The sequence below is a fragment of the Mus caroli genome, unplaced genomic scaffold (assembly GCF_978045245.1).
Source record: "Mus caroli unplaced genomic scaffold, Mus_caroli_1 scaffold_10, whole genome shotgun sequence".
NCBI classification, from domain to species: Eukaryota; Metazoa; Chordata; class Mammalia; order Rodentia; family Muridae; genus Mus; species Mus caroli.
Genome location: NW_028227265.1, coordinates 9,682,768 through 9,705,728, shown reverse-complemented (window position 1 = coordinate 9,705,728; position 22,961 = coordinate 9,682,768). Strand labels below are relative to the sequence as shown.

Sequence of the window (22,961 nt, the reverse complement as noted above, 5' to 3'; positions counted from 1 at the left end):
AGGGCATCAGATCTCATTATGGGTGGTTGTGAGCCACCATGTGGTTGCTGGGATTTGAACTCAGGACCTTTGGAAGAGCAGTCAGTGCTCTTACTCGCTGAGCCATCTCGCCAGCCCTTATTTGTGTTTTGTTCGGTTGTTTTTTTGTTTGTTTGTTTTTTTTTTTTTTTTTTTTTTTTTTTTCAAGACAAGGTTTCTCTATGTAGCCCTGGCTAGCCTGGAACTCATTCTGTAGACCAGGCTGGCCTCGAACTCACAGAGATCCACTTACCTCTGCCTCCCAAGTACTGGGATTAAATGCATGCGCCACTACCACCCAGCAATTAAAAAACGTCTAAATGAGCTTGGGGACATTTTTATTAGAGTTTGAGAGAAACTAATGGGACATCTTTCAGGAAGGAGAATGGGGGGAGGGAGGAAGAAGCCGGACGATGTCCATGGCTTTCTAGAGTTAGACCAGAATGTTCTGCCATGGAGGTCAGCAGTGTCGTATGGCGAAGGAGACGGCATCAGGGGTTACTTCACAAGAAAACCTAGAGAAAACATGTCCCATCTTTGGTCAGTACCCGAAAGAAAGAGATAGAAGAGAATAGAAAGGAAAAGCTATTTCTCTGAGTTAGGGCTTGTAACTGTGAGCTTTTCCACCTGCGTCCTAGTTCCCGGGTAAAAACTGGGAGGATTATTATTGTGGGGGAAAAAAAATGCCCAGGCCATAATGCTGGCTTGTTTCCTGCTAGCTTGCAACGTACATTAACCCACTTACACTTCTCTATGTCTGCCACATGGCCAGTTACCTCTCTTCAATTCATATGTCCACTTCCTCAGAGGCTGGGTAGAGAATCTTCTCACGGTCCTCTCTTTCCCAGAATTCCTCAGTCTTCACGCCCCACCCCTGCGGGATGCCCCACCTACTAACCCTGCCTCAGCTTCTTGGCCATTCAGCTCTTTATTAACAGATGATGCTTGCACACACGAGATTATCCGTACAAGGAGTCAGTAATGGGGCCAACTCATCAGAGTTGCCTGGTGAGGCTCTGTGAAGGATTGATGTCAGGGCATTTTCCAGGGAGGAACCGTGCATTATGTCTTTAAGGGGGATAATTATTCCTCCCGCCTCCTTATAAGGACTTCCGGTGAATCAGCCGTCCTAGGGGTGGTCTCTAGCTGGTGATTGACAGACCCAGCTGGGTTGACCCGTAAGGGAAGAGACAATGGCTTATGATGCTCTCAAGTTTGGAGTAGATCAGAATGCCCTGTCGTTACCAAGAGCCAACCGTAGAGCCATTAGGAAGGGGCCCATCCTCAGTGACCTTTCGGGATCCCATAACGACACTGTTAGAGGAAAGACTCCAGTTAGGGAAGGTACCTGCTGAGACCTCCAGGTTCTTGTATCCTTGAACAAAGCATTGAACCAGAAGCTTGTGAATGGGGAGAGATGTAGAGATATTCTATTCAGGAAGAGAAAGGCATGGTGGACAAAGGAGCACTTAAGAGAGCATCAGACAACAGCGCCCAGACTCCAGGTCTTTCAGTCCTTTTCTCTATTGCTAGAACATCTTGTGAATGTGTTGGCTCAGGCCAATTCCTTCCCCACACTTCCAGGGGCCAACACAATACCTAGTGCTTAGCAAACATTTGATAACTGGTCGGCAAGGGAGGAAGAGGAAATTTAATCAGGACTTAAGACACATTTAAAAAACAGTGACCTTGAGGGGAGGGGGGTTGGGGCGTGCCTCTGCGGTAGAGAGCTTGCTGGTGTGTGCGAGAAGCTGGGATCCATCCCCAACACTGAAAGACAAAACAAAAGCAAGAGGAAGCAACAGAGCCCCCCCCCCCCCCCCCGCCCTCAGAGGAGTGACAGTGCAAATGAGATCAGCCCAGTGTGAACTGGTGACTCATCCTAAGCTTGGTGGGAATCTTTCAGGCGGGAGGAGGGGGGATAAAAGAGGGCTTATTCCCCAGTAAAATGTGTTTTCTCTAAATAGAATGGGTAGAAATGGGTTCTTTCTATTTCCTTGTTTTTGGTTCATTTGAAACAAGGTCCATGCTAACCTCAAACCCATGGCTATCCTCCTGCCTCAGCCTCCAGAATGCTGGGAGAAGAAGTATGAGCCACTGTGCCTTCGCATCCAGCTTACTTCCTTTGGAACTACTCCCCCTACTCCCACCCAGTTCTGGAGACTGGACCTGGGCTTTGTGCATATGAGGCCATCCTCCTTTTCCAGTTCTGCAACCTCAAGCTCCTGAGATCACTACTTCTTCCCAGGATTTGAGTTCCCAGAGGGCCCCTCAGGAAGCCACTGTAAGCACTAGGCCCTGGGGACACAGGAGTCCATGCTGATGCTGTCCTGTCTCTTGCAGGTCTCTTGATGCTGGTTGGCTGGGTGCAAGGGAAGCCCTTTCTCAGCATGTTCACTGTCGGGGTCAGGTATGTGGTCAGGGCTCCCAGGTCCCTTTCCCAACAGAGCAGGTGTCATGCTGCAGGGCGGGCAGGGATGGGGCAGATACTTCTTGGTCCCACCAAACCGGGTCTCCAGTGACACGTGGGGGAGAAGATGCATTGTATAGTACATGGGGACCCCTTCTCATCCCTCTTTGCTGAGGGCTTGGGTCTATCCAGCTGAGAGCCTGGGCCACACGGTAGCCTGTCTAGATAAGAGTGCGCCCCCAGTACAGACAGGGCGTGACCTTGTTTATCAGTTTCTAGTCACGTGACAAAACACATGAGGAAAGGAAGTAAGGGAGCAACAACTTCTTTTGGCTGGAGGTTTCAAAGCCCGCCCCCTCCCCATCCCCACAGTCACCTTGCTCCTATGGTGAGCCCAATGCCATGGCAGAAGGTGTAGCAGGCCTAGGATTCTCCTGGCAGCAGAAATCAGCGAGACATGCAGGCGCTCCTGGCTCTCCTCCTTCATTCCATCTAGACCCGATGGGCTGGCACTGCCCTCCCATGCTCCCAGGCAATCCTCTTACACCCAGATGTGTGCTTTACCAATCTCCTGTTGATTCCTCTGTCCAATCAAGCTGACAGTCCAGAGGCTCTAAGATGGGCCAGGGCGGAGCTCAGTGATTGATAGAGCATCACTGGCGGGTACAAAGCCCTGGGGTTCCATCCCTGCACCACAAAAGACCAGCACAGCAGTCACCTTGTCTTGATTACAACTACCAAGACCCTGTTCCCAGAGAAGGTCAGCCATGCATCCAGGGTTAGGGCCTGGATGAATCCATCAGTCTCTCTGTCTCAGTCTGTCTGTCTGTCTGTCTCTCTCTCTCTCTCTCTGTCTCTCTGTCTCTCTGTCTCTCTCTGACAGGATCTCATGTAGCCCAGGTTGGGTTTAAACTTCTTATCTAGCCAAGACTGGCCTTGAACTTCTGATACCTTGCATGTACCTGGTATATGCCGTGCCGGGAATTTAGCCCAGGGTTTGGGGTACCCAGGAGTGGGAGCCTGGCTCTCCTGATCCTACACTGAACATGTGATGCTAGCTGGTCCTTGCTCAGCTCCAGGAGGTCACACAGGATCCATTTTACAAGTGGGGAAACGGAGACTCAGGCTCCACAACTGCCTATGGCTACAGAATCGGGGAGTGGACAGATTCTGAACCATCCCTCATGGTGCAGGATGGGACCCTTTACTTCTAAGGTTCTGTTCCCACCCTTGGCAGCTGGCAGCCGTCGCCCAGCCTACAAATATTGACTGAGTGTTGATGGCTGTTATGTCATCAAAGCACTGACTGAACCTCAGGCCTGGGCCCTCCAGCCTGGGGTTTTCAGGCTGAGAAGAAAGTAAATGTGAATGACTTAAGTGTGGGTGAACAGTGCAGTTCTGGGGCTGGAGAGATGGCCCAGTAGTTTAAGTGCACTGGTTGCTCTTTTAGAGAACCTGGGTTCAATTCCCAGCAACCACACGGCAGCTCACAACTCTATGTAGCTCCAATTCTAGGATGCCTGGCGCCATCACAGGCATACATGTAGGCAAACCACCAATGCACATAAAATAATGAATAAGTAAATCTTAACAAACAGTACAGTTACAGCTTAGCATCCATGCTGCATTGATGCTGGCCCCATGGGAAATGCTGTCCTCGAGAGAGACTGAGAGGAATCTAGGAAGGGACCTGGGCCTGGGAAAGTGTCCAGGGATGTGTTCTCTGGGATAGAGAAAGTAGGGAGTTGAGAAGAGTCAGTTAAGAGAATAGGAGGAGGGGAGCACCAAACAGGAAGAGAATAGGAGGAGGGGAGCACCAGGCAGGAAGAGAATAGGAGGGGAGTACCAGGCAGGAAGAGAATAGGAGGAGGGAAGTACCAGGCAGGAAGAGATTAACAGGAGGGGAGCACCAGGCAGGAAGAGAATAGCAGGAGGGGAGCACCAGGCAGGAAGAGAATAGGAGGAGGGAAGCACCAGGCAGGAAGAGATTAGCAGACAGGGAGCACCAGGCAGGAAGAGAATAGGAGGAGGGGGGAGTACCAGGCAGGAAGAGAAGAGCAGGAGGGGAGCACCAGGCAGGAAGAGATTAACAGGAGGGAAGCACCAGGCAGGAAGAGAATAGGAGGAGGGGGGAGTACCAGGCAGGAAGAGATTAGCAGGAGGGGAGCACCAGGCAGGAAAAGATAGCAGGAGGGGAGCACCACTGACTCGGAAGAAAAGCATAAGATACACCGAGGAGACATTGCAAAAGAAAGCAAAGCAGAGAATCATTCTAGAATTTACCTCAGGCGCCGATGGCCAGAGTGTTATTAATGATGATTCAAGGGACTTGCTCTTCCTGGTCTCTCCTGGTCTTTATTGGTTTGTGGATTATTTTTTTATGCTATGAACATACCCAAGTGTGCACACTACACCCATCTCTTGACATATGGGGGCGTCCCCCTCATAATCTAAAGTAAATGTTTGCTTAGCTGGTCTATCCAGCCCAGGCCATAAAAACCAAGGAAACTGGCTTTACTGTCACCATGGAAACTGACCCACTCCTCAGCCAAATTCAGTAATCCTGGTTTATATAACTTGTCTCTGAATGGTTCATTGTCTCCGGGTGAAAGGTCACTATTCATATTCTCTCTCTTTTTGTTTTGTGCTTTTTTTAAGACCAGGGTCTGATGATATAGCTCAGGCTGGCCTCCCACTCATGGTGATCCTCCTGTCTCTGCCTCCTGAATGCTGGGATTGCAGGTGTGAGCCATCTCATCCCCACACTGTCAAGGTGGAGGAAGTAAGATCAAGGTTATCTTTAGCTGCACAGTGAGTTCAAGGCTAGCCTGAGCTACATGAGACACTGTCTTATAAAAAACAAATATTGTCACTGTATTAAAGCAACACCTGGTCTTCGGTTTCATGGGAAGGACAGTGGATCTGGCAAAACACTTGTCCCAGATCTCTGAGTGACAGTTTGCTTTGGGCAGGTCTGGCCTGGGGCCCCCATGCTCAGCATGACTTGGCTGACCCCTCCTCTTCTCTTGTGTGTGGCTTCTCAGGTAACAGAGATTTCCCTCTCATGTCCACAACCCAGGTAGACCCTTTCTAGAAATTACTGTGAGCAGCCCCCTCTAATGAAAATACTTGAGAGTTCACTGTGGTTACAAATTGAATATCCTCACCTCTACTCTAGAGCTAAAGGAGTGGGGGTCGGATAGTGGGTGTGGCAGCTTCTCTCAGGATCTCAGCTTGGGAGAAACAGTGCTGGGGGCGGTGGGACAGTAATAATGAGGTGAGCAGATGTAAGATCTACTCTGTGTAAGTGTATACGAGCTGAGATGGGGGCCCCCTCTGCTTTGGTTTCTTTGGTAGCCACAGGAAAAATGGTAAACTACTAAATTAGCCAGTGGCCACTGGGATTCAAGGGACACAGAGAAGAGTCTGTGCACCAAAAGCCATCACCTTCACTGGTCTCCTGAACTGAACTACTGAGCGCCTCCCCAGAAACTCTACCTCATAAAGGAGAATGGTTGAAATGCTAAAAGATGCAACAGGCATCAATTCACACTAACATGTGACTTCATGACTGGAGAGGCTCCTCCCAAGTCACAGTTTACCAGGGATGTGGTCAGGGCAGAAATAGTGAAGGAGACCAGTGCATTGTGGGATTAGAAATTGAATAGTGGGCCGGCGAGATGGCTCAGTGGTTAAGAGCACTGACTACTCTTTCAGAGGTCCTGCGTTCAAAATCCCTGCAACCACATGGTGGCTCACAACCATCTGTAATGAGATCTGACACCCTCTTCTGGTGTGTCTGAAGACAGCTACAGTGTACTTATGTATAATAATAAATAAATCTTTTAAAAAAGAAAAGAAAAAAAAGAAATTGAATAGAATAAAATGTTCACCAGGGACAAAGACTAGCTTCGCTAGATGAAATCATCCCCACCAGCGCCACTGAGACTCATATCACCCTTTGGTGTGTTAAGTCTGGTTCGACTTTTCTACCCAGCCTGGCGGTGGCAGCCATTCCAGAGGGGCTGCCCATCGTTGTCATGGTGACACTGGTCCTGGGGGTGCTGCGGATGGCGAAGAAGCGGGTCATCGTGAAGAAGCTGCCCATTGTAGAGACTCTTGGTGAGGGCTCCCCCTCCCATGCAGACTGAGTCAGGGAGGCGGTGTGGGGTTGGACTGTATGAACCCGGGGCTTAAAGCATGTATGTCACCCAGACCTGGTGACAGCTCATCTCTCTAAACCTGTCTCTTTGGTGCCAGGTTGCTGTAATGTCATCTGCTCTGACAAGACAGGCACTCTGACAGCCAACGAAATGACAGCCACTCAGCTTGTCACATCTGATGGGTTCCATGCTGAGGTAAGCCTCATGTTCTCTCGCAAGGCAGGAGACCAAGGTGTGCCCTGCCAGCCCTCTCCTGCCCAGGGAAATGACAGAGTCCTCTAGAACAACAAGGAAGAAATAAACACCTTGGGGGTTGGTCTAAGAAAGTATTGTGACCGATTTAAGATGGCCTTTTTGATTTTATTTATTCATTTATTTTGAACTCTGAGACCCACCTGGCTCTGTTTCCTGAGTGCTGGGATTAAAGGCACAGACCACCACGGCTCTGCTCCTCTCTGATTTTTTTTAACTGTCAAATTTTACTTTTTATATTTTTGCAGGATGGAACCCAGGGTCTCCCTCCATGCTAGACAGGCACAGTACTACTGAACCACACTCCCAGCCCCTCATTAACATCCCAGCCCGATTTTGCGGTACTAAGAATCACCGGGCATGCTGGGAAAACACTCTGCTACTGAGCTGTACTCCCTGGCTCGCTGGTTCACTTTTATTTGGAGACAAGGTCTTACTTTGTAGCCAAGCTGACTTTGAACTTGAGATCACCTGCCTCGGCCTCGCTAGTAGCTAGGAGGACAGGCTTGAGCCACTAGGCCTGTCTGCCTTGGAGCCTTTTTTGAAACAGAGTTTCACTCTGTAGCCTGGGCTGGGTTGTGCTGAAGTCACTGTGTAGCCCAGGATTTACTGCGTAGTAAATCTCCTGTCTCAGCTTACCATATGATGGAGTTCCAGGCGTGAGGCACCACACCCAGCTCTTTACAAAATTTAAAGGCTACAGAAGGACCTGTCACCACCCATGACAAACTGACCCTGAGTCACTGTTCTCTGTCTCTCCCAGGGCACAGCTGTACGCTCCCTTAACCAGCAGTTTGGGGTATGGATATTTTTCTGTGGAGCTTTCCAGAGCAAAGGGTCACCAAGTGGGGTCTCTCAGGCCTGCTCTTGTCGATAAAATTTTCTTCTCCCCGCCCATACGCTGCCCCCCACGTTTTAAAGATTATATATGTGCGTGTCTATATGCCTGTGTGCCAGTGTATACACATAAATGCACTGACCTTAGAGGCCACAAGAGGACAATGGAGTCCCCACCACACCCCCAAGCTGGTGTTACAAGCAGTTTGAAGCCATCTAGTGGTGGTGCTGGGAACTGAAGGTGGGTCCCTTATAAGACCACTCTTAGCCACTGGCCACCCCTCGGGCCACCTCTCAATAACACTGTCTTGGCACGCTGCCCACTCCGATCTGTAAACGTTACATGGCTGGCTGCTTTTCAGCCCCATCTTGCACCATCTTCACTGATAGAGGTTTATGAGCTGCAGAAGGCTCAGTGTTTCCTCTTGGCTTAGGGTACAGTTTCTTCCAAGCCCTCTCTATATGCACCTCAGCTTGTGTGACCCTTGTGTGGCCACAGCCTCCACCAGGAGCACTTGTAGCCGATTGCTGTAGTACACACAACCTCCACCATCAGGAAAAGGGACTGGGAAGTCGACAGTCTGCAGGGTCACCCTCATGTGTAGGTTTATGACTTTGGGGTAGACCCTAGGAGAGGGAACTTATGCCATCCAGGGTTTTGGGGGGAGGGAGGTTGGCTCTTGATGACACCCTCCTGCCATGTCCTTCCAGGTCAGTGGCGTCGGATACAGCGGAGAAGGGACTGTGTGCCTTCTGCCATCTAAGGAAATAATCAAAGGATTTGACAACGTGTCAGTGGGGAAGCTAGTGGAGGTGAGAATTGGGTGGTGGCCGTAGTGGGACAGTGTGTGGCTTGCCTGAAATGAAGCGGGGTGACTGGCTGACCTCAGGGTGTCCCTTCCGACAGACATCACTCCTAAGTGGATAGAAAGGCAAGGGGGAAAGGGAGGCTGGAACCTGACTGGGCTCCTGGGTGGGGATCTTGGTCCTCCTCCAACTAAGTCATCTGCCCTCTCTGTGTGGCAGGCAGCCTCCAGGAAGTCAGAGTCACCCTCTTCCCCAGCAGTCCTCCCTCTCACATGGGTCCTGCTGCCTCCCCTCCCCTCCCCTCAGCCCCCTCAGTTCCAGCCTTACAGATTCAGGAACAAACTCAGAGTCACCACTGGAGGGCTGAGCTCAGCCCCAGTGCAGCCGGGAAGTGGCCATTGTTCATGCTTAGTCAGTTTCTTATCTAGATCTCTCCCTCCCTAAGCTTATTGCTGCAGAACACTTCCATAAAAGCCTGTGGCTTAGTGATGTCTGCTCATCCTCCTGTGTGTAGTCACCGCCATTCTCCAGCTCCAGAGCATGGTGTCACTCCAAGTAGAGACCCTACTAGCGGTCACTGCCACCCCACCACCCCACCTCAGACCCCAGGCCACCTGTGCCAGGTGCTCCGCTATGACAGCTTCGGGAAGCAGCACCCCTCCTAAGCCATTTCCTATCCTGGTGGTACAGGCCTGGCATCCCAAGAGATGCACTGCAATCGCTGCAATCATTGCAATGCAGAGTTTTCTCTAGCATTGTGAGAGAACTGCAAGTTCAAGGCCAGCCTGGGCAACTTAGCCAGCCCTACCTCAAAATGTAAAATCAGAAAACTAAAACTAAGTCTGGGGTACAGTTCGGTGGGAGAAGCCTTGCCCAGCATGCAAGAGGCGCTGGTTTCAGTCGTGAGTGTGGGGGAGGGGAGGGGAGCACACACCTGTGTGTGTCTGGGCCACTGGCTGATTTGAAGGACACTCTTGTAGCCTGGCCCAGTGGTAAGGCCATGCCTGCAGGGCCCAGCCTTTTCATGGTGCAAGTGAGCCCAGGGTAGGTGCTGCTTCCCAATACTGACTGCAGATATTACAACCCTCCCCACCTTCAGGCAGGCTGCGTGGCCAACAACGCTGTCATCAGGAAGAACGCTGTAATGGGGCAGCCCACAGAAGGGGCCTTGGTGGTGCTGGCCATGAAGGTAAGAGGTCAGAAGAGGGTGTTAGTGTCTTCTGTGACTCTCCACTTGTTCCCTTGAGACAGGGTCTGCCAGGCTGGCAGCAAGCAGTCCCCAGAAATCTTCCTGTTACCCTCCCCATCCCCAACAGCACAGGGGTGACAACACACCCAACCACTCACTGGCCTAGAAATTTTGGTTCTAGAGAGGGAAGAACTCCCCTACCCCCACCTCCCAGGAGCCATGACAAACATTCCACTGAAATGGAAGCTCAGCCTTCCCCTTGGCCATTGTAAGTTTCTGGTACCCAGAAGACAACAGGCTAAGAAAGGAGTACAGTGTTAGGAAACTGGATTGCCTCTCCACAATGGAGGTAAGCAAGATTATGTCTGGAGTGGAGCAGATCCTTTAGGGCGTCTCTCGGTGCTACCATGTCCTGTGATTAAAGTCAATGGAAAACTACAACAGCCTAATCCAGGCAGGAGCATAAAGGATACCGATGCTTCGGGGATGAAGGTGTGGGTCACTCTTCCAGGAAAAGAGCCAAGACCTGCTGAGGTGCTTGCTGAGGGTGGAGGAAATACAGAATGGGTCACAGCAGGAGGTAGTTCTAAATACCAGCTAAGGTCACATGGTCAGATATAGAAACAAGGATCATATGCTCTGCCGTGCTCTGTTAAGAATGTGTGTGTGCATATACGCACATATATTAAGCAGATATTTGTGTTTCCTTTTCTCCCTTTTTCATGTCATTATACTGATTCTAACAGTTCTGTTCCTATAGAGGACACTAACTAGCACACACAGGTGCTGGGGATTTGAACTCACATCCTCATGTTGGCACAGCAAGGCCTCTCACCTGCAAAGCCACCTCCCCAGGCCTAGACATCTGTCCACCCCTCTCTTACATCACCTTCACAATTTCATTACTTAGTGTTAGGTGTTGAGAACAGAACCCAGGGCGTTGCGGCTGACTGAGCCACACTCCAACACTAATTGAGTTCATTGGGTTTGCTCTAAGTAGCATGGTGACCCCCCCTCCCAAATAGCCACGCCCCTGCAAAGCCCACCCCAGCATGAGTGTGACATCCTCTGAGCTTCAGAAGTAGAGGCCACCCTGATCTGGTATGGCCCCTGCAGGGAACCTTCTGCCCCTTACATAGTCTAGCATGTCCCCTCTGCATCTGGGGTGGGGTTGAGGAGGTAAGGGTCAGAGGCCTGCCCTACTCCTCTTCCTGAGGGAATGTCAACAGGTCCCATCTTGAGGGTCTCTTGGGATGAGTGACACTTCTTTGGTGAAGATATTGACGGCTGGCCTTCTCAGAGGTCAGCATTGCACAGCTCAGCCATCGCTCACTGCTGTGGGGGGCTGCAGGCATATCTGTGCTTTGAGGGGAGTGGGGAACTCTTTCCAGGTATGGTGGCACATGCCTTTAATCCCAACACTGAGGAAGAAGAGCTGGGCAGATCTCTGTGAGTGAAAGGCCAGCCTGATCTATAGAGCAAGTGAGCAAGTCCCAGGCTAACCAGGACTACTACAATGTGAATCCCAGTGTCACTAGGGGACCAGGGTCCTCGTGGCTGCCTCTTTCCCCAAGTCACCCCCCATGTCTACCACTGCTACTGGAATTCTGGAAATTCCTCCCCTTCCAAACACTATCTCTAGTGCATGAGATATGCAGCGAACACCAATTTGCTTTTGGAAAACTGAGTTTGACCTGGTGAGCAACAGGCCCCAAAGTCTTCAAAGACCAGAGTGGTGGCCCTGTAGGCCCCAGGCTGCACCTTCCAGAATGTCTTTGCTCCCCAGAAGATTCTAAAGGAGCTGAGGCAAAGGTTTGGTTCTGGGACCAGAGAAAAAGAAATTGTTTTCCCCGGGTGGCCTCTGAAAACAGGCAGGCAGCCTTCCTTCCCATAGCTACTGCCTGGGATTCTGTAGTCGGAACGCTGGTTCACACAGACAAAGCTTAGCACGCAGCCTGGCTCAGGATGACTTCCTGAAAGCATCCCCTCTTGCACCCCAGATGAACTTAGGCAGCATCAAAGATTCCTACGTACGGAAAAAGGAAATTCCCTTCAGCTCGGAGCAGAAGTGGATGGCAGTAAGGTGCGGCCCGAAGAGCGAGGTAAGCTTAGCTTTTGTTGAGACAAGTCTCACGAAGGGTCCCAGACGAGCCTGGAACTCCGGGACCTCCTGCCTCAATGTCTGACAAGAGCACACTGTGCCTGTGATGTCATCCTTCCCTCAAACCAAAACAAGGCACAAGGGAAGTGGGGGGAGATGCCCTACACCTTCCAGGAACTTCTAAACAGAAAGACAACAGTCATGAACTGGGCATTCTGATCCATGGTGGTCACAGTGGGGACCCTGATCCAGCCACAATGTATTGGTCTCAGGCTCCTCCTGGCCTGCATTGTAAAGTCCAAGTGAGGACCCAGGGCCCTATGTGTTTTGGGGGTTCTGGTAAAGGCTCTAGTGTGAGGCAGCTGTCTATGCAGCAGGAAGCACCCAGTGACGGCGGGTGTGTTCTTTTCCCTTTTCTTTCCAAGGATGGGGAAGACGTTTACTTCATGAAGGGGGCCTTTGAGGAAGTAATCCATCACTGCAGCATGTATAACAATGGGGGCATCCCCCTGCCTCTGACACCCCAGCAGAAGTCCTACTGGCAGCAGGAAGAGAAGAAGATGGGCTCGCTTGGCCTGCGGGGTTGGTGTCATGTCTCCATCTCGTGCTCACTGGGGCTTGGAGTTTGCCTGTAGTGCAGGGGCGGGCTGACAGCAAGGCCCTGTGTGAACCTTCACAGTCAGGATGGACTGCCCAGTCACCCAGGACCCCAGCTGATCCAGGCGTGGCTTGTGTGCTGGGAGCGTTGCTTGCATGTTCTCTAGGGCATAGGAAGTTTGTACAGTGAACTAATTTCTGGCACTCTCTCACTCCCTGCCTTCTGCCACAAGAACCTAGAACTCTGACGAAAGAAGACCGGTCATTTCCATGGCCACTTTGAGGTTTCCTTGGCTACGTGGTCAATGTCTTCCCCATCAGGCTGGTGTTAAAACCCTCGTGCCATTTGTTGCCCTGTCCCTTGTTGGAGAAAAAAATCTGAAAACACTCTGTAATACTTGTATTTCATGAGGGCAGGAGAGGCAGTGAACTAACCCTACCCAATGCCTCCACCTCCCTACTCTGGGGACAGATGGGTGAGCGCCGAACCCGTGGCAGGCAAGGTTTTGTCCCGGATGTCTGTTCGACAGCTCCCAGGGGCTGCAGCTGGACAATTTGCCTTGTGTGACCTGGCTATTGTCCACACCCATCCTTCCCTGTCTAGAGCGCCTGTGTTGCCCCAAGAGACACAGTAGGGCTTGCTAGGGACAAAAGAGGCTCCCCAGCTCCCACCAAGCTGTCCTTCTTTCTCTCTCAGTGCTGGCCCTGGCGTCTGGACCTGAGCTGGGGAGACTGACATTCCTGGGTCTCGTGGGCATCATCGACCCACCAAGGGCCGGTGTGAAGGAAGCGGTCCAGGTCCTCTCTGAGTCTGGTGTGTCGGTTAAGATGGTGACAGGGGATGCTCTGGAGACCGCCTTGGCCATAGGTAACCAGGGTGAGGGGCAGGGAGGGAAGGGGCCTCATGATGCCCAGAGTTCTCTGTTCCGCCTTGTGTCTGAAAGGGGGAAAGTCTACATGTAAACGGTGGACCTACTATGTGTTTAGAGGCTATGCGGCTGTGATGTCAATGCGCAAGTGACATCCCACACCATGTAGTTCCAGTCTGGCTTCCTCCATTGGCTGGGCATCTTTGACAAGCCATAGGACCATCTGATGCTTGAGTCTCTTCATCAGCAGTGGGCCAGCAGGCCTCCTCTGCCTCCTCCCATCATTATGGTTTGGGGCAGTCATGTTGACTCTGTCCCACTAAGGTCCGGTGCTGTGAAGTCACAGGCCAAAGTATCGGGGTTGGTCATGTCAGGTGCCAGTAATAACCACTTTCCAGAAGTGTGGCCTCAGGGAAGCCAATTCTTGCATAGCTTCCTTGTCGTGGGTATAAACGTAGGTTCACCGTGGTTATGTCAGACATGGTGAAGACGGGCTAAAGTCAGTTTGTGTCAAATGCCGGGAGGGTCAGGGCCACCATTCAGACCCGGGAGTCATTCCTCAGCCCTGACTCTCTCAAAGGAAGAACCATCGGCCTGTGCAACGAGAAACTGAAAGCTATGTCCGGGGAGGAGGTGGAAGGCACGGAGCAGGGCACACTGGCAGCCCGAGTGAGGCAGGTGGGTTCCCCCCGGGGGCAGACAGGGCAGGGATGGAGGGGGTCCTCCATCGCCCATGTCCACTGATGACTCTTTGACTCCCTATGCCAGGTGTCTGTATTCTTCAGGACCAGCCCAAAGCACAAGGTTAAAATCATAAAGGTAACTGGGCCAAATGACAGGGGCGGGCTGTTCAGGGTGGGACCATCCGGGATGGCAGGCTCTCAGCTGGCCAAGCGACAGGATTGATCCAAGGGGCAGGCTGCTCAGCTGGCCTTGGCTGTAGCTTTCTTCTCTCGGTTTTAGGCAGCTGCATGCATCCCATGGACCCATCCCCACTTATAGGGCAGGGTTTGCCATCACGTGTTTAGCTACCAAGGATGCTGGGAAGCACCATCTCTCCTGGGATAGGTACTTCACAGCTAAAGCAGGAGTGGGCCCTATAAAGGTGGTTGTGGGAAAGCCAGGGTCCACTGACCACAGACACTGGAAAAGGCAGGGGGAGCTACATGCTGTAAAAAGAAAATATTCAGGTGGCCCACACGGAGCTGGCCTGGTTTTTCTTTGTCAGCCAGAAGCCTGTGAGTCTCGGGCCTTGCCCCACATCTGTTCCTGGAAGTTTGCTCAGCTCTCTGGTAGCTGCGTTGTGTTCTTTGGGGGATGTTTGGGGGGGGGGAATTCTGGGTTGTTTAGGCTGTAGTGCTAAAGACTTAATGTATATTGGCTCATGACTGTCATGCCAGTACCCAGAAGGCGGAGGCAGGAGGATCATGAGAGCTAAGACAGCCTGAGCTACATAGAAAGATGCTATTCAGAGAGAGAGAAAGAGAGAGGTTTATATATATGAATGTGGGTACACATGCACCCCAGAGTGTGTGTGTGTGTGTAAATCACATGACAACCCGTTGAAGTCCATTCTCTCCTACTGACCATGTGGGCCCTGGGAATCACACTTGGGGCATCAAGACTGGTGACAAAGCTGCTTTGCTTAATGAGACATCTTGCTAGCCCCAACAATTGGCTTAGTTTACTGCTAACAGTGCCTTTGACGAGCCACCTGTATTGTCCTAGTTGGTGTCTCATGGCAGCCCGTGAGGCCAGGATGGTGACTGTCATTTGCTTTGTAGATAAACTGAACTGAGTAGTTCAGGGCCATGCCCCTGCAGTAGAGCCACTGTGACTAGGCCAGTTGGCCCCGGCTTCTGAAGGATAGGTGGTCTGCTGCCCCATGGTACAACAGGGAGGACACCAGAAAAGGTCTAAGAGTGCCCTTGGGCCACGTGTGAGCCTCCACCGCCTGCTCTTCACACAGGCGTTGCAGGAGTCGGGGGCAATTGTAGCCATGACGGGGGATGGTGTGAATGACTCCGTCGCCCTGAAGTCTGCGGACATCGGGATCGCCATGGGACAGACAGGGACAGATGTCAGCAAAGAGGCAGCCAACATGATCCTGGTAGATGACGACTTCTCAGCCATCATGTGAGTTGCCATACCTGCATCCCAGTATGCACTGTGGTGGATATGAGGGGGTTCTCGTGGGGTTCAGGGAAGTCTCTGGGGAGAGAGCTACATCCGAGGCATATCACTGTGGCAGGGGTCCCCCACCCCAAATGTATGGAGCCTCTCAGGGAAGGCTCGGGGCTGTCCTGTCCTCACTGAGGAACATAAAGGACGCCTAGCCCAGTGGGTCTCAACCTTCCTAATGCTGAGAGCCTTTAACACAGCTCCTCGTATTGTGGTGACCCCCCCCAATCATAAAGTTATTGTGTTGCTACTTCATAACTATAATTGTGCTGGTTCTGAATTGTGATGTAAATATTTTTGGAGATATTTTGGAGTTTGCCAACGCAAGGGGGTCGTGGCCGACAGGTTGGGACCCACAGTCCTAGAGCCACTTAACTAACCAGGAACCAGAGGCAGCTGTTAGAAACCATGGTTGGCTTGAGGGAGGGGCTCGGTCACCAAAGTGCTTGACCTGCAAGCCTGGGGATATGAATGTGGTACCCTGAGTCGGCATGAAAACTCGGGCAGGCAGGGTGGTAGAGGCTGTCAGGGAGACCCTGGGCTCGCTAGCCAGCCGACCTCGCCCGGTTGGCGAGCTCCAGGCCAGTCAGAGATCTTGTCTCACAGGGCGGGCAGTCCTCCTGGGGATGAGATCCGGGGTTGTTCTCTGGCCTCCATACTAATCAACATTTGCATGAATAAAAGCCATGGTTGGAAGTTCAGCAAGGAAGCACATGCGTGAGACTCCTGAATTCAGGAGGCAGAGGCAGGGGGATTGAAGTTGCCCTCCTCTGGATTTAATGTTAACCAGCTGAAAGACTTTAAGACTTTGCTCTTAAGTAAATCACAATACTTGAAGCACAGAACACTGAGAAGGTTGTTTTTAACAACAAAGGCACCATTGTAAGCAAAGTTTCTCTGCCATTAAAAATACTCTTCCGGGCTGGTGAGATGGCTCAGTGGGTAAGAGCACCCGACTGCTCTTCCAAAGGTCCAGAGTTCAAATCCCAGCAACCACATGGTGGCTCACAACCATCCGTAACGAGATCTGGCGCCCTCTTCTGGAGTGTCTGAAGACAGCTACAGTGTACTTACATATAATAAATAAATCTTTAAAAAAAAAAATACTCTTCCAAGCATGATTAGGTGTGGGTGTCTGTCTGTCTGTCTGTGTAGCCCTCGGACATAGGAGTACCTGTAACCCTGGTACTGTGAGGGGCAGAGACAGTTGGATCCCTGGGACTTGCTGGCTGTTAGCTTTGCTTCAGGCTCCATGAAGCACTGATTCACAGGAGTAACACAGAGAAACAGCAGGACATCCAACATGCTTAAGCACATATACACAAGACAGACAGATGGACGGTAATGTGTCTCTGAACCTCTTTATCTGCCTCCAGTGGAGCTTGGGTTCTTTCTGCTGCCGAGCTGAACCCTCAACACCCTGAGCACAGGTGGAGCCCTGGCTCCAGTTGACAGGGGTCACACACAGGATTTGCACAGGAGGGACACACTTACCAGTGTGTCCCAGGTGTGTCAGCAAGGGTTACCTGCCCTGTTGCACCTGGGCTGACCACTCTATGTGGCTGAGGCACCCCCAGACCTCTTACCCACAAACGCTCTTGCCTCCCTTTCAGGAGCGCAGTGGAGGAAGGCAAGGGCATCTTCTACAACATCAAGAACTTTGTCCGCTTCCAGCTGAGCACGTAAGCAGAGACAGACCTTCCTCCTACTGGCTGGGTGTTGCATCTAGTGCACGATTGACAAGCTGTCTGTCACCTGTGCCCGACAGGAGCATCGCAGCCCTGAGCCTCATCACCCTGTCCACCGTGTGCAACCTGCCCAGCCCCCTCAACGCCATGCAGATCCTGTGGGTCAACATCATCATGGACGGGCCACCGGCACAGAGGTGAGACAGTGGGATGCAGGCAGGACCTCGTGGGCTCCCTCTCAGAAAGGGATCTCTGGGCTGCTGGAGTGTGAACAGTGTCTGGAGGGGGCAGACTGGAGCTCCCTGGGTTACATTGCACTCCTGGGGCCCATGGCTCAGTCCCACTGGAAAGTCAGGCCACCACATCCAGGCAGTCCTCTCTGATTACTCTATAATGGTGGCCTCATCCTTGAGCCTCTGCCCCACCTTTCCCTGATGGGAAAATGTCATTGTTGTGATTAATTGGGTCCATCCCCATTCTAGCTGGTTACCATGGACTAGCTGGTTACCAAGGATTAGCTTAGCTGGTTACCATGGACTTGACGCCCCCTTGACCCTTAGGATGCTGCTCGTGCCACATGGATGCTCACTGGTATTGCAGGAATCCATGGGAAGGGAAGTGCGGGCTGGCTGGAGGGTACAGAAGACCCGTGTGCCCAGCAGCCTTGGCTGCTTGCACAGGGAGGTGTCCTTACAAACACTGATGCTTCTGTTAGTGTCTTTATCATCATCTGTGGTGCACAGAGGGGGAGCCTGGCCTGTTTCCCCAGAGCCCAGCGGGGGCTGAGGTTTCCATAAGGCTCCTGTGAGACGGCAGGTCAGGTCGGCTAGCTCCTGGGTCTCTACTCCATATGCATCTGGGCTCTCTTGATGTTTCTGGGTGACAGAGCTGGGCCCTGTTTCTCCAGGCCCCACTTAGGGCCCCTTATGGTAATGGGAACGCATGGGGGTTAGGAGGCTGTGATGTGGGGAAGGCTGAAGCCCAGTGCTGGCCCTTGTTCAGTTCTCTGGCCTCTCCACATCTGGATATTTGGAGACTGATGAGTAGAGAGAGCTATGGCTACCTGTGGGATAGTTGCTCAGGTGCAAGAGCAGCCCGGCTCACAGGCGACACTTTGGAGAGCAAGTCTGAGTCCGTGCCAGGTCTCCTTTTTTAAATTTTTTTTTTTTTTTGAAATCTCTCAGTGTGTAGTCCAGGCTGGCCTGGGGGATTTACTATGTAACACAGGCTGGCCTTGAACCCAGAGATCCTCCTGCCTCCGCCTCCCAAAAGCTGGGGTTCAGGCTGTGTATCACCTGGGCCAGCTTCCGAGTGACTGCTGCTATTTCAAAACATCCCTTGTCTTTTCTGCACAGCCTTGGGGTGGAGCCTGTGGATAGAGACGCCCTTCGGAGGCCTCCACGGAGCGTCGGGGACACGATCCTGAACAGAGCCCTGATCCTGAGGGTCCTCATGTCGGCCGCTGTCATCATAGGGGGGACCCTCTTTATCTTCTGGAGAGAGGTGAGCAAGGCACGGCATTGGCTCACACAGAGACTGGGCACCGGAGACTGAGTGCTCTCTACATACACACACAGGGGGGTGAGGAGAGGACGACTTGGTGCTGTTAGAGGCCAGAGAGTGGGTGCAGGGTGGGGAGAAATAGGAAGGTCAAGTGCTGGGGCAGAGTACTGCAGACCCTGGGTTTTGGGGGAGGGGTCACCATTTTTATTGTCACAGGAAGCTACAGGACCCCCTTCCAGTCTGAGCCCATCCTAGCATGGGTAAACTTCTGGCCCATTGGGCCCGGGAAGCCTCTGGCAAGGTTGGCTATGGCCAAGATGAGGAATTAGGTGGTCATAGGTGCCACCTGGTAGGCTGAGGGAATCCCTGCTGTGTGTGTAGGCATGCCCTCCAGGGCATCCAGCTGGCGACTTGGTTCTGAAAGCCGGCCTGGCAGCTGGGGTGGAGGGATATACACGGGACTGGGCTGTGTTCCAGACTGGAGAGGATTCCATAGGGTTGGGGGGGGGGGTGAAACTGAGGCAAAACACCTGAAAACTTGCACCTACAAATCTATCTCACGGGGACTCTGGCCGGTCCTTGTGCTGAGCCAGCCTGGACAGACATGGTTAGGTGCGACAGATGCACTTACCATGCCAAGTTATCTCTGAGGTCAGCTGTCCTGCCCTCCTCATAGGGCACGGGTCCTGGTCTGTGGGCTTGTGTAGTGGGATGACCTGCAAGGCATGGTGGTTCTCAACCTTCCTAATACTGAGCCCCTTTAATACAGTTCCTCGTGTTCTGGTGACCCCCCCCCACCATAGAATTTTTTTTGTTGGTATGTCATGAATGTAATTTTGCTACTGTTGTGAATTGGAAATATCTGATGTTCTTAGGTGGTCCCTGTGAAAGGGACATTCGTCCCCAAAGGGGTCACAACCCACAGTAGAAGGCACCTTTTTCCTCTCTGCTACCTTCCAGCTGTGCTGGCAACTGACACTCCTCCCAGGGTGGCCTCCCTGGGGCCAGCACAGCACATGACTCAAAGCTAGCTTCTAGTGTGTACCTGTAGGGCTGGGCTGACCAGCCAACCTCGCGCAGCACCCGCGGGCCACCCTGGCACACTGCGCCCCTTCCTCCCCTGCCATGCGCGTGCCTAATACTGCATTCCAGATCCCAGCGAACGGCACCAGCACCCCACGTACAACCACCATGGCCTTCACCTGCTTCGTGTTTTTCGACCTCTTCAATGCCCTGAGCTGTCGCTCTCAGGTGAGCTGAGCTGGCCCGGCCTGAAGCCCCGCCCCGGCCTGAGGTCCCGCCCCAGCGGACCCACGTCGGGGACGCACTGTGGACAGAGACCCTGCAGCATTGTGTCTCTACACTCCAGGCAGAGGTTTGGGGAGAGGGGTGCAGCTTTCATTCCACCAGGGGCTCCAACCCACCCCAGCACCTGCCATTCTGCCCAGCTGCCAACTTGGAGGGAGGGGAAGGGGCGGAGCACAGACTGCATGGTGTCCCTGGGGCACAGCTCCTGAACCTACCACACTGTGTGCTCACACCAGCCCACTCCTGCCTCTCACCCCCCACAGACCAAGCTGATATTTGAGATTGGCTTTTTCCGGAACCGCATGTTCCTGTACTCGGTCCTTGGGTCCCTCCTGGGGCAGCTGGCTGTGATCTATGCCCCGCCCCTGCAAAAGGTCTTCCAGACAGAAAACCTGAGCGCGCTCGGTGAGTGATGGGAGCTGAGACTGGCCACCAACTGGGGTGAAGCTGTGAAGACCACAGGAGGAGCTTGGAGTCTGGGCCACCCTCGAACGGCAGGCTAGTCCACAGGCTTCTGTTCTGTGGCACTTAGGGTAGGAAGGTGACATGCAGACACAGGGAACACAGCGGAAGTGCAAAAGGAAGTCCCTATGCAGAGAGTGTCCTGGGGCTAGGACTGGGTAGCAGCATCCTGAACGTCAGGACACACACAGTCTGGGGGCTTGACTGGGGCTGGTGTGCAGTTCTTGCTGAAAGGGACATAATGTAGCAGTCAGGGATGGGGACAGGAAGTAAAGAGCCCCTAGGCCTGCAGCGAAACTAGTCCAAGAACAGTGGTTGCAGGTCCCCGACCTTTCCTTCTGTCCCATGTTGGTCACTGGCCACCTCTATCCAGGAACAAGGGACAGAGGGTCAGCTCTCAGATCTAGTGCAGTGCAGGCCATTGCTCCAGCGCAGATCACTACAGGCCCAAGATGGATACATGGGTGTGCAAATGGAGCAAGCACTTGAGACCTCAGAACAGGCCAGGAAGGGCCAGCCCTCCCTGTGACCTGAAATCTGGGTCCGGTAGGGCCCCAGTGAGCGCTCTATGGGAGCAGTGAAAGGGAACCCAGGAGTTGGGGACACAGGTCAGCATGAGGACCCAGGTTAGGTCCTCAGGACCCAGGCTACTGCTGGGGACTTGATGGAGCTCAGTGGTCAGCCTGCCTAGCTGAAAATGGTGACCTCCAGGTTCAGTGAGAAGCGCTGTCTCACAAAAGGAAGGTGGAGAGCAGCGGCGGCCAGAGTCCATCTCTGGCCTTTGCCTGAACGTTCACGTGCAAAGAAAATCCTTGGGATGGGGCTCCATTGGCAAAGCATTCGCTTGGCTCCACCCCCAGCTCCACGTGACCTAGGCAGGCCTATAATCCCAGCACTGGCACTGGTGAGGTGCAGGTAGGGGGACTAGGGGTATGAGGTCCTCCGCTGCATGACCTGTGACGCACCTCAGGAAGACAGGGAACCCACAGGCAACTTTCTAAGCAGTCTTTGCCACGGAGGGGAAAAGTCAGCTTGCCAAAGCCACGGTGACTTGAGCATCTGATGTCACAGGAGGACCCTGGCCCCTTCAAGGGTGGCAAAGCCCCTTAGGGTGAAGAGGAAGGCAGAGAATGTGGCGGGTGGCCTGTAGGTGGGCACTACTGTCTGGGACTCTCTTCCCACAGACCTGCTGCTGCTGACGGGCCTGGCCTCATCTGTCTTCGTTCTGTCGGAGCTGCTCAAGCTCTGGGAAAAGTTCTTGTCCAGAGCCAGGCCCACTCAGATGCTCCCTGAAGCTGTGTAACGGAACCAGTGCGTCAAGGCCCTGACTGACCTGTGTGCTTGGGTGCCTCTGGCCTGTCCCCATCCATCTGTACTAACCATTCCAAGGGGCAAATCTCAGGACCGTGCAGCATCAGACACTGGCTCCGCCTGTCCTCCTGGGCCATGTCCCGCACTGGACAGGGTGGAGCTTATTATACTGAAACATGGCGCTATTTATTAAACCACCGTGGTTTTTTTATTTAACCCGTTTCTCTCTGTGCTTGAGCAATACACCCCCGTGTAGCAGCATAGGACTTCATGGCCACCGGGACCGTGGCCACTCTGCAGCCTTGCATCCCCACCTAAGATGCGGTTCTACAAAGAGCTTTGCCCTGTGGAGTTCAATCCCCTGTGCTCTAGAGGGGGAGGAAAAACTCCAAAAGTACGATTTATGTAAAACCTGATTCAAGACGAAAACACCACACCATCTCTGAGTGTGGGCGGGGCATTTAATGAGAGGTGAAAATGTAAAAAGCTGAAATTCCACAGACCTGGACACTCACTCTCGCTCTGCTGGCAGCACAATGGTGCTTAGCGTTTGCAAAGCTCTCACTCTGTAGACGCCAAGATGAAGCCCACTCCTGACAGGGAGGCCTCGGAAACAAACAGAAGCTTCCTCCCCAAACATCTCGAAGCATGTGACCTGTCGGCATCACACCCACTCACAGACTCACTCTCCATGGGAGTCAGGGAGGAGGCAGTGGAGGTGTCACCAAGCCGGGCACTCACCTGACATGTCAGCTACTCGGAGAGCTAGGGCAAGAACATTATATATAGCTCGAGGCCAACCTGGGCAACTCGGCAAGACTCGTGATCCCCCTGCCTCTGCCCCTTAAAGTAAAAGGGCTGGGCTTAGAACTTGAGTATCCACCTAGCACAGATGAGCCCCTGGGCTCAGTCCCACACTGAAAACATGAATCATGGGGAGATGTGTCATGTCTCTGGAGGAACCATGCCTGCACACTCAAAAGACAACCTATAGATGAACAAAAACCATGATGGTGGCTATCCGAGGGAGTGGGGACCAGCTGCTTAGCATCACTGGCTGGCATCTTGGGTTCTCAGGTCCCTTCACACTTCCTTCTCAAGCAAGGAGAAGCCCATGCTCTTGTATCCCAAGAGGACGGACAGTTGGTTCTGTGATACCCATGGATGGGGGGGTCACAATACGAAAGGATTCAGCAAGCATCAGAGACAAGTCTCACGTGTGCTCACGTGTACCCAAGTGTACTCTCTCACATAAACACACACAG

The 22,961-nt window shown here is 52.7% G+C and overlaps 1 protein-coding gene across 2 annotated transcripts in view; it reads left to right on the top strand.

Annotated features, from left to right (window-relative positions):
• Atp2c2 (ATPase secretory pathway Ca2+ transporting 2) overlaps positions 1-21,900 on the top strand; it is a 56,819-nt gene extending 34,919 nt beyond the window's left edge. The window contains exons 11-28 of one of the 2 annotated variants that reach the window (XM_029480263.2): positions 2,362-2,428; positions 6,426-6,550; positions 6,689-6,786; positions 7,607-7,642; positions 8,392-8,493; positions 9,587-9,676; positions 11,677-11,778; positions 12,203-12,359; positions 13,072-13,242; positions 13,824-13,921; positions 14,012-14,062; positions 15,213-15,379; positions 17,038-17,106; positions 17,193-17,309; positions 18,468-18,615; positions 19,768-19,866; positions 20,187-20,328; positions 21,570-21,900. In XM_029480263.2, the coding sequence (XP_029336123.1) occupies positions 2,362-2,428; positions 6,426-6,550; positions 6,689-6,786; positions 7,607-7,642; positions 8,392-8,493; positions 9,587-9,676; positions 11,677-11,778; positions 12,203-12,359; positions 13,072-13,242; positions 13,824-13,921; positions 14,012-14,062; positions 15,213-15,379; positions 17,038-17,106; positions 17,193-17,309; positions 18,468-18,615; positions 19,768-19,866; positions 20,187-20,328; positions 21,570-21,688 (1,958 nt within the window). In that variant the 3' untranslated portion in view covers positions 21,689-21,900. The remainder of the gene's footprint in view (positions 1-2,361; positions 2,429-6,425; positions 6,551-6,688; positions 6,787-7,606; positions 7,643-8,391; positions 8,494-9,586; positions 9,677-11,676; positions 11,779-12,202; positions 12,360-13,071; positions 13,243-13,823; positions 13,922-14,011; positions 14,063-15,212; positions 15,380-17,037; positions 17,107-17,192; positions 17,310-18,467; positions 18,616-19,767; positions 19,867-20,186; positions 20,329-21,569) is intronic. The other variant, XM_021169895.2, reaches the window with a different exon arrangement.
• Positions 21,901-22,961: the final 1,061 nt, after the last annotated feature.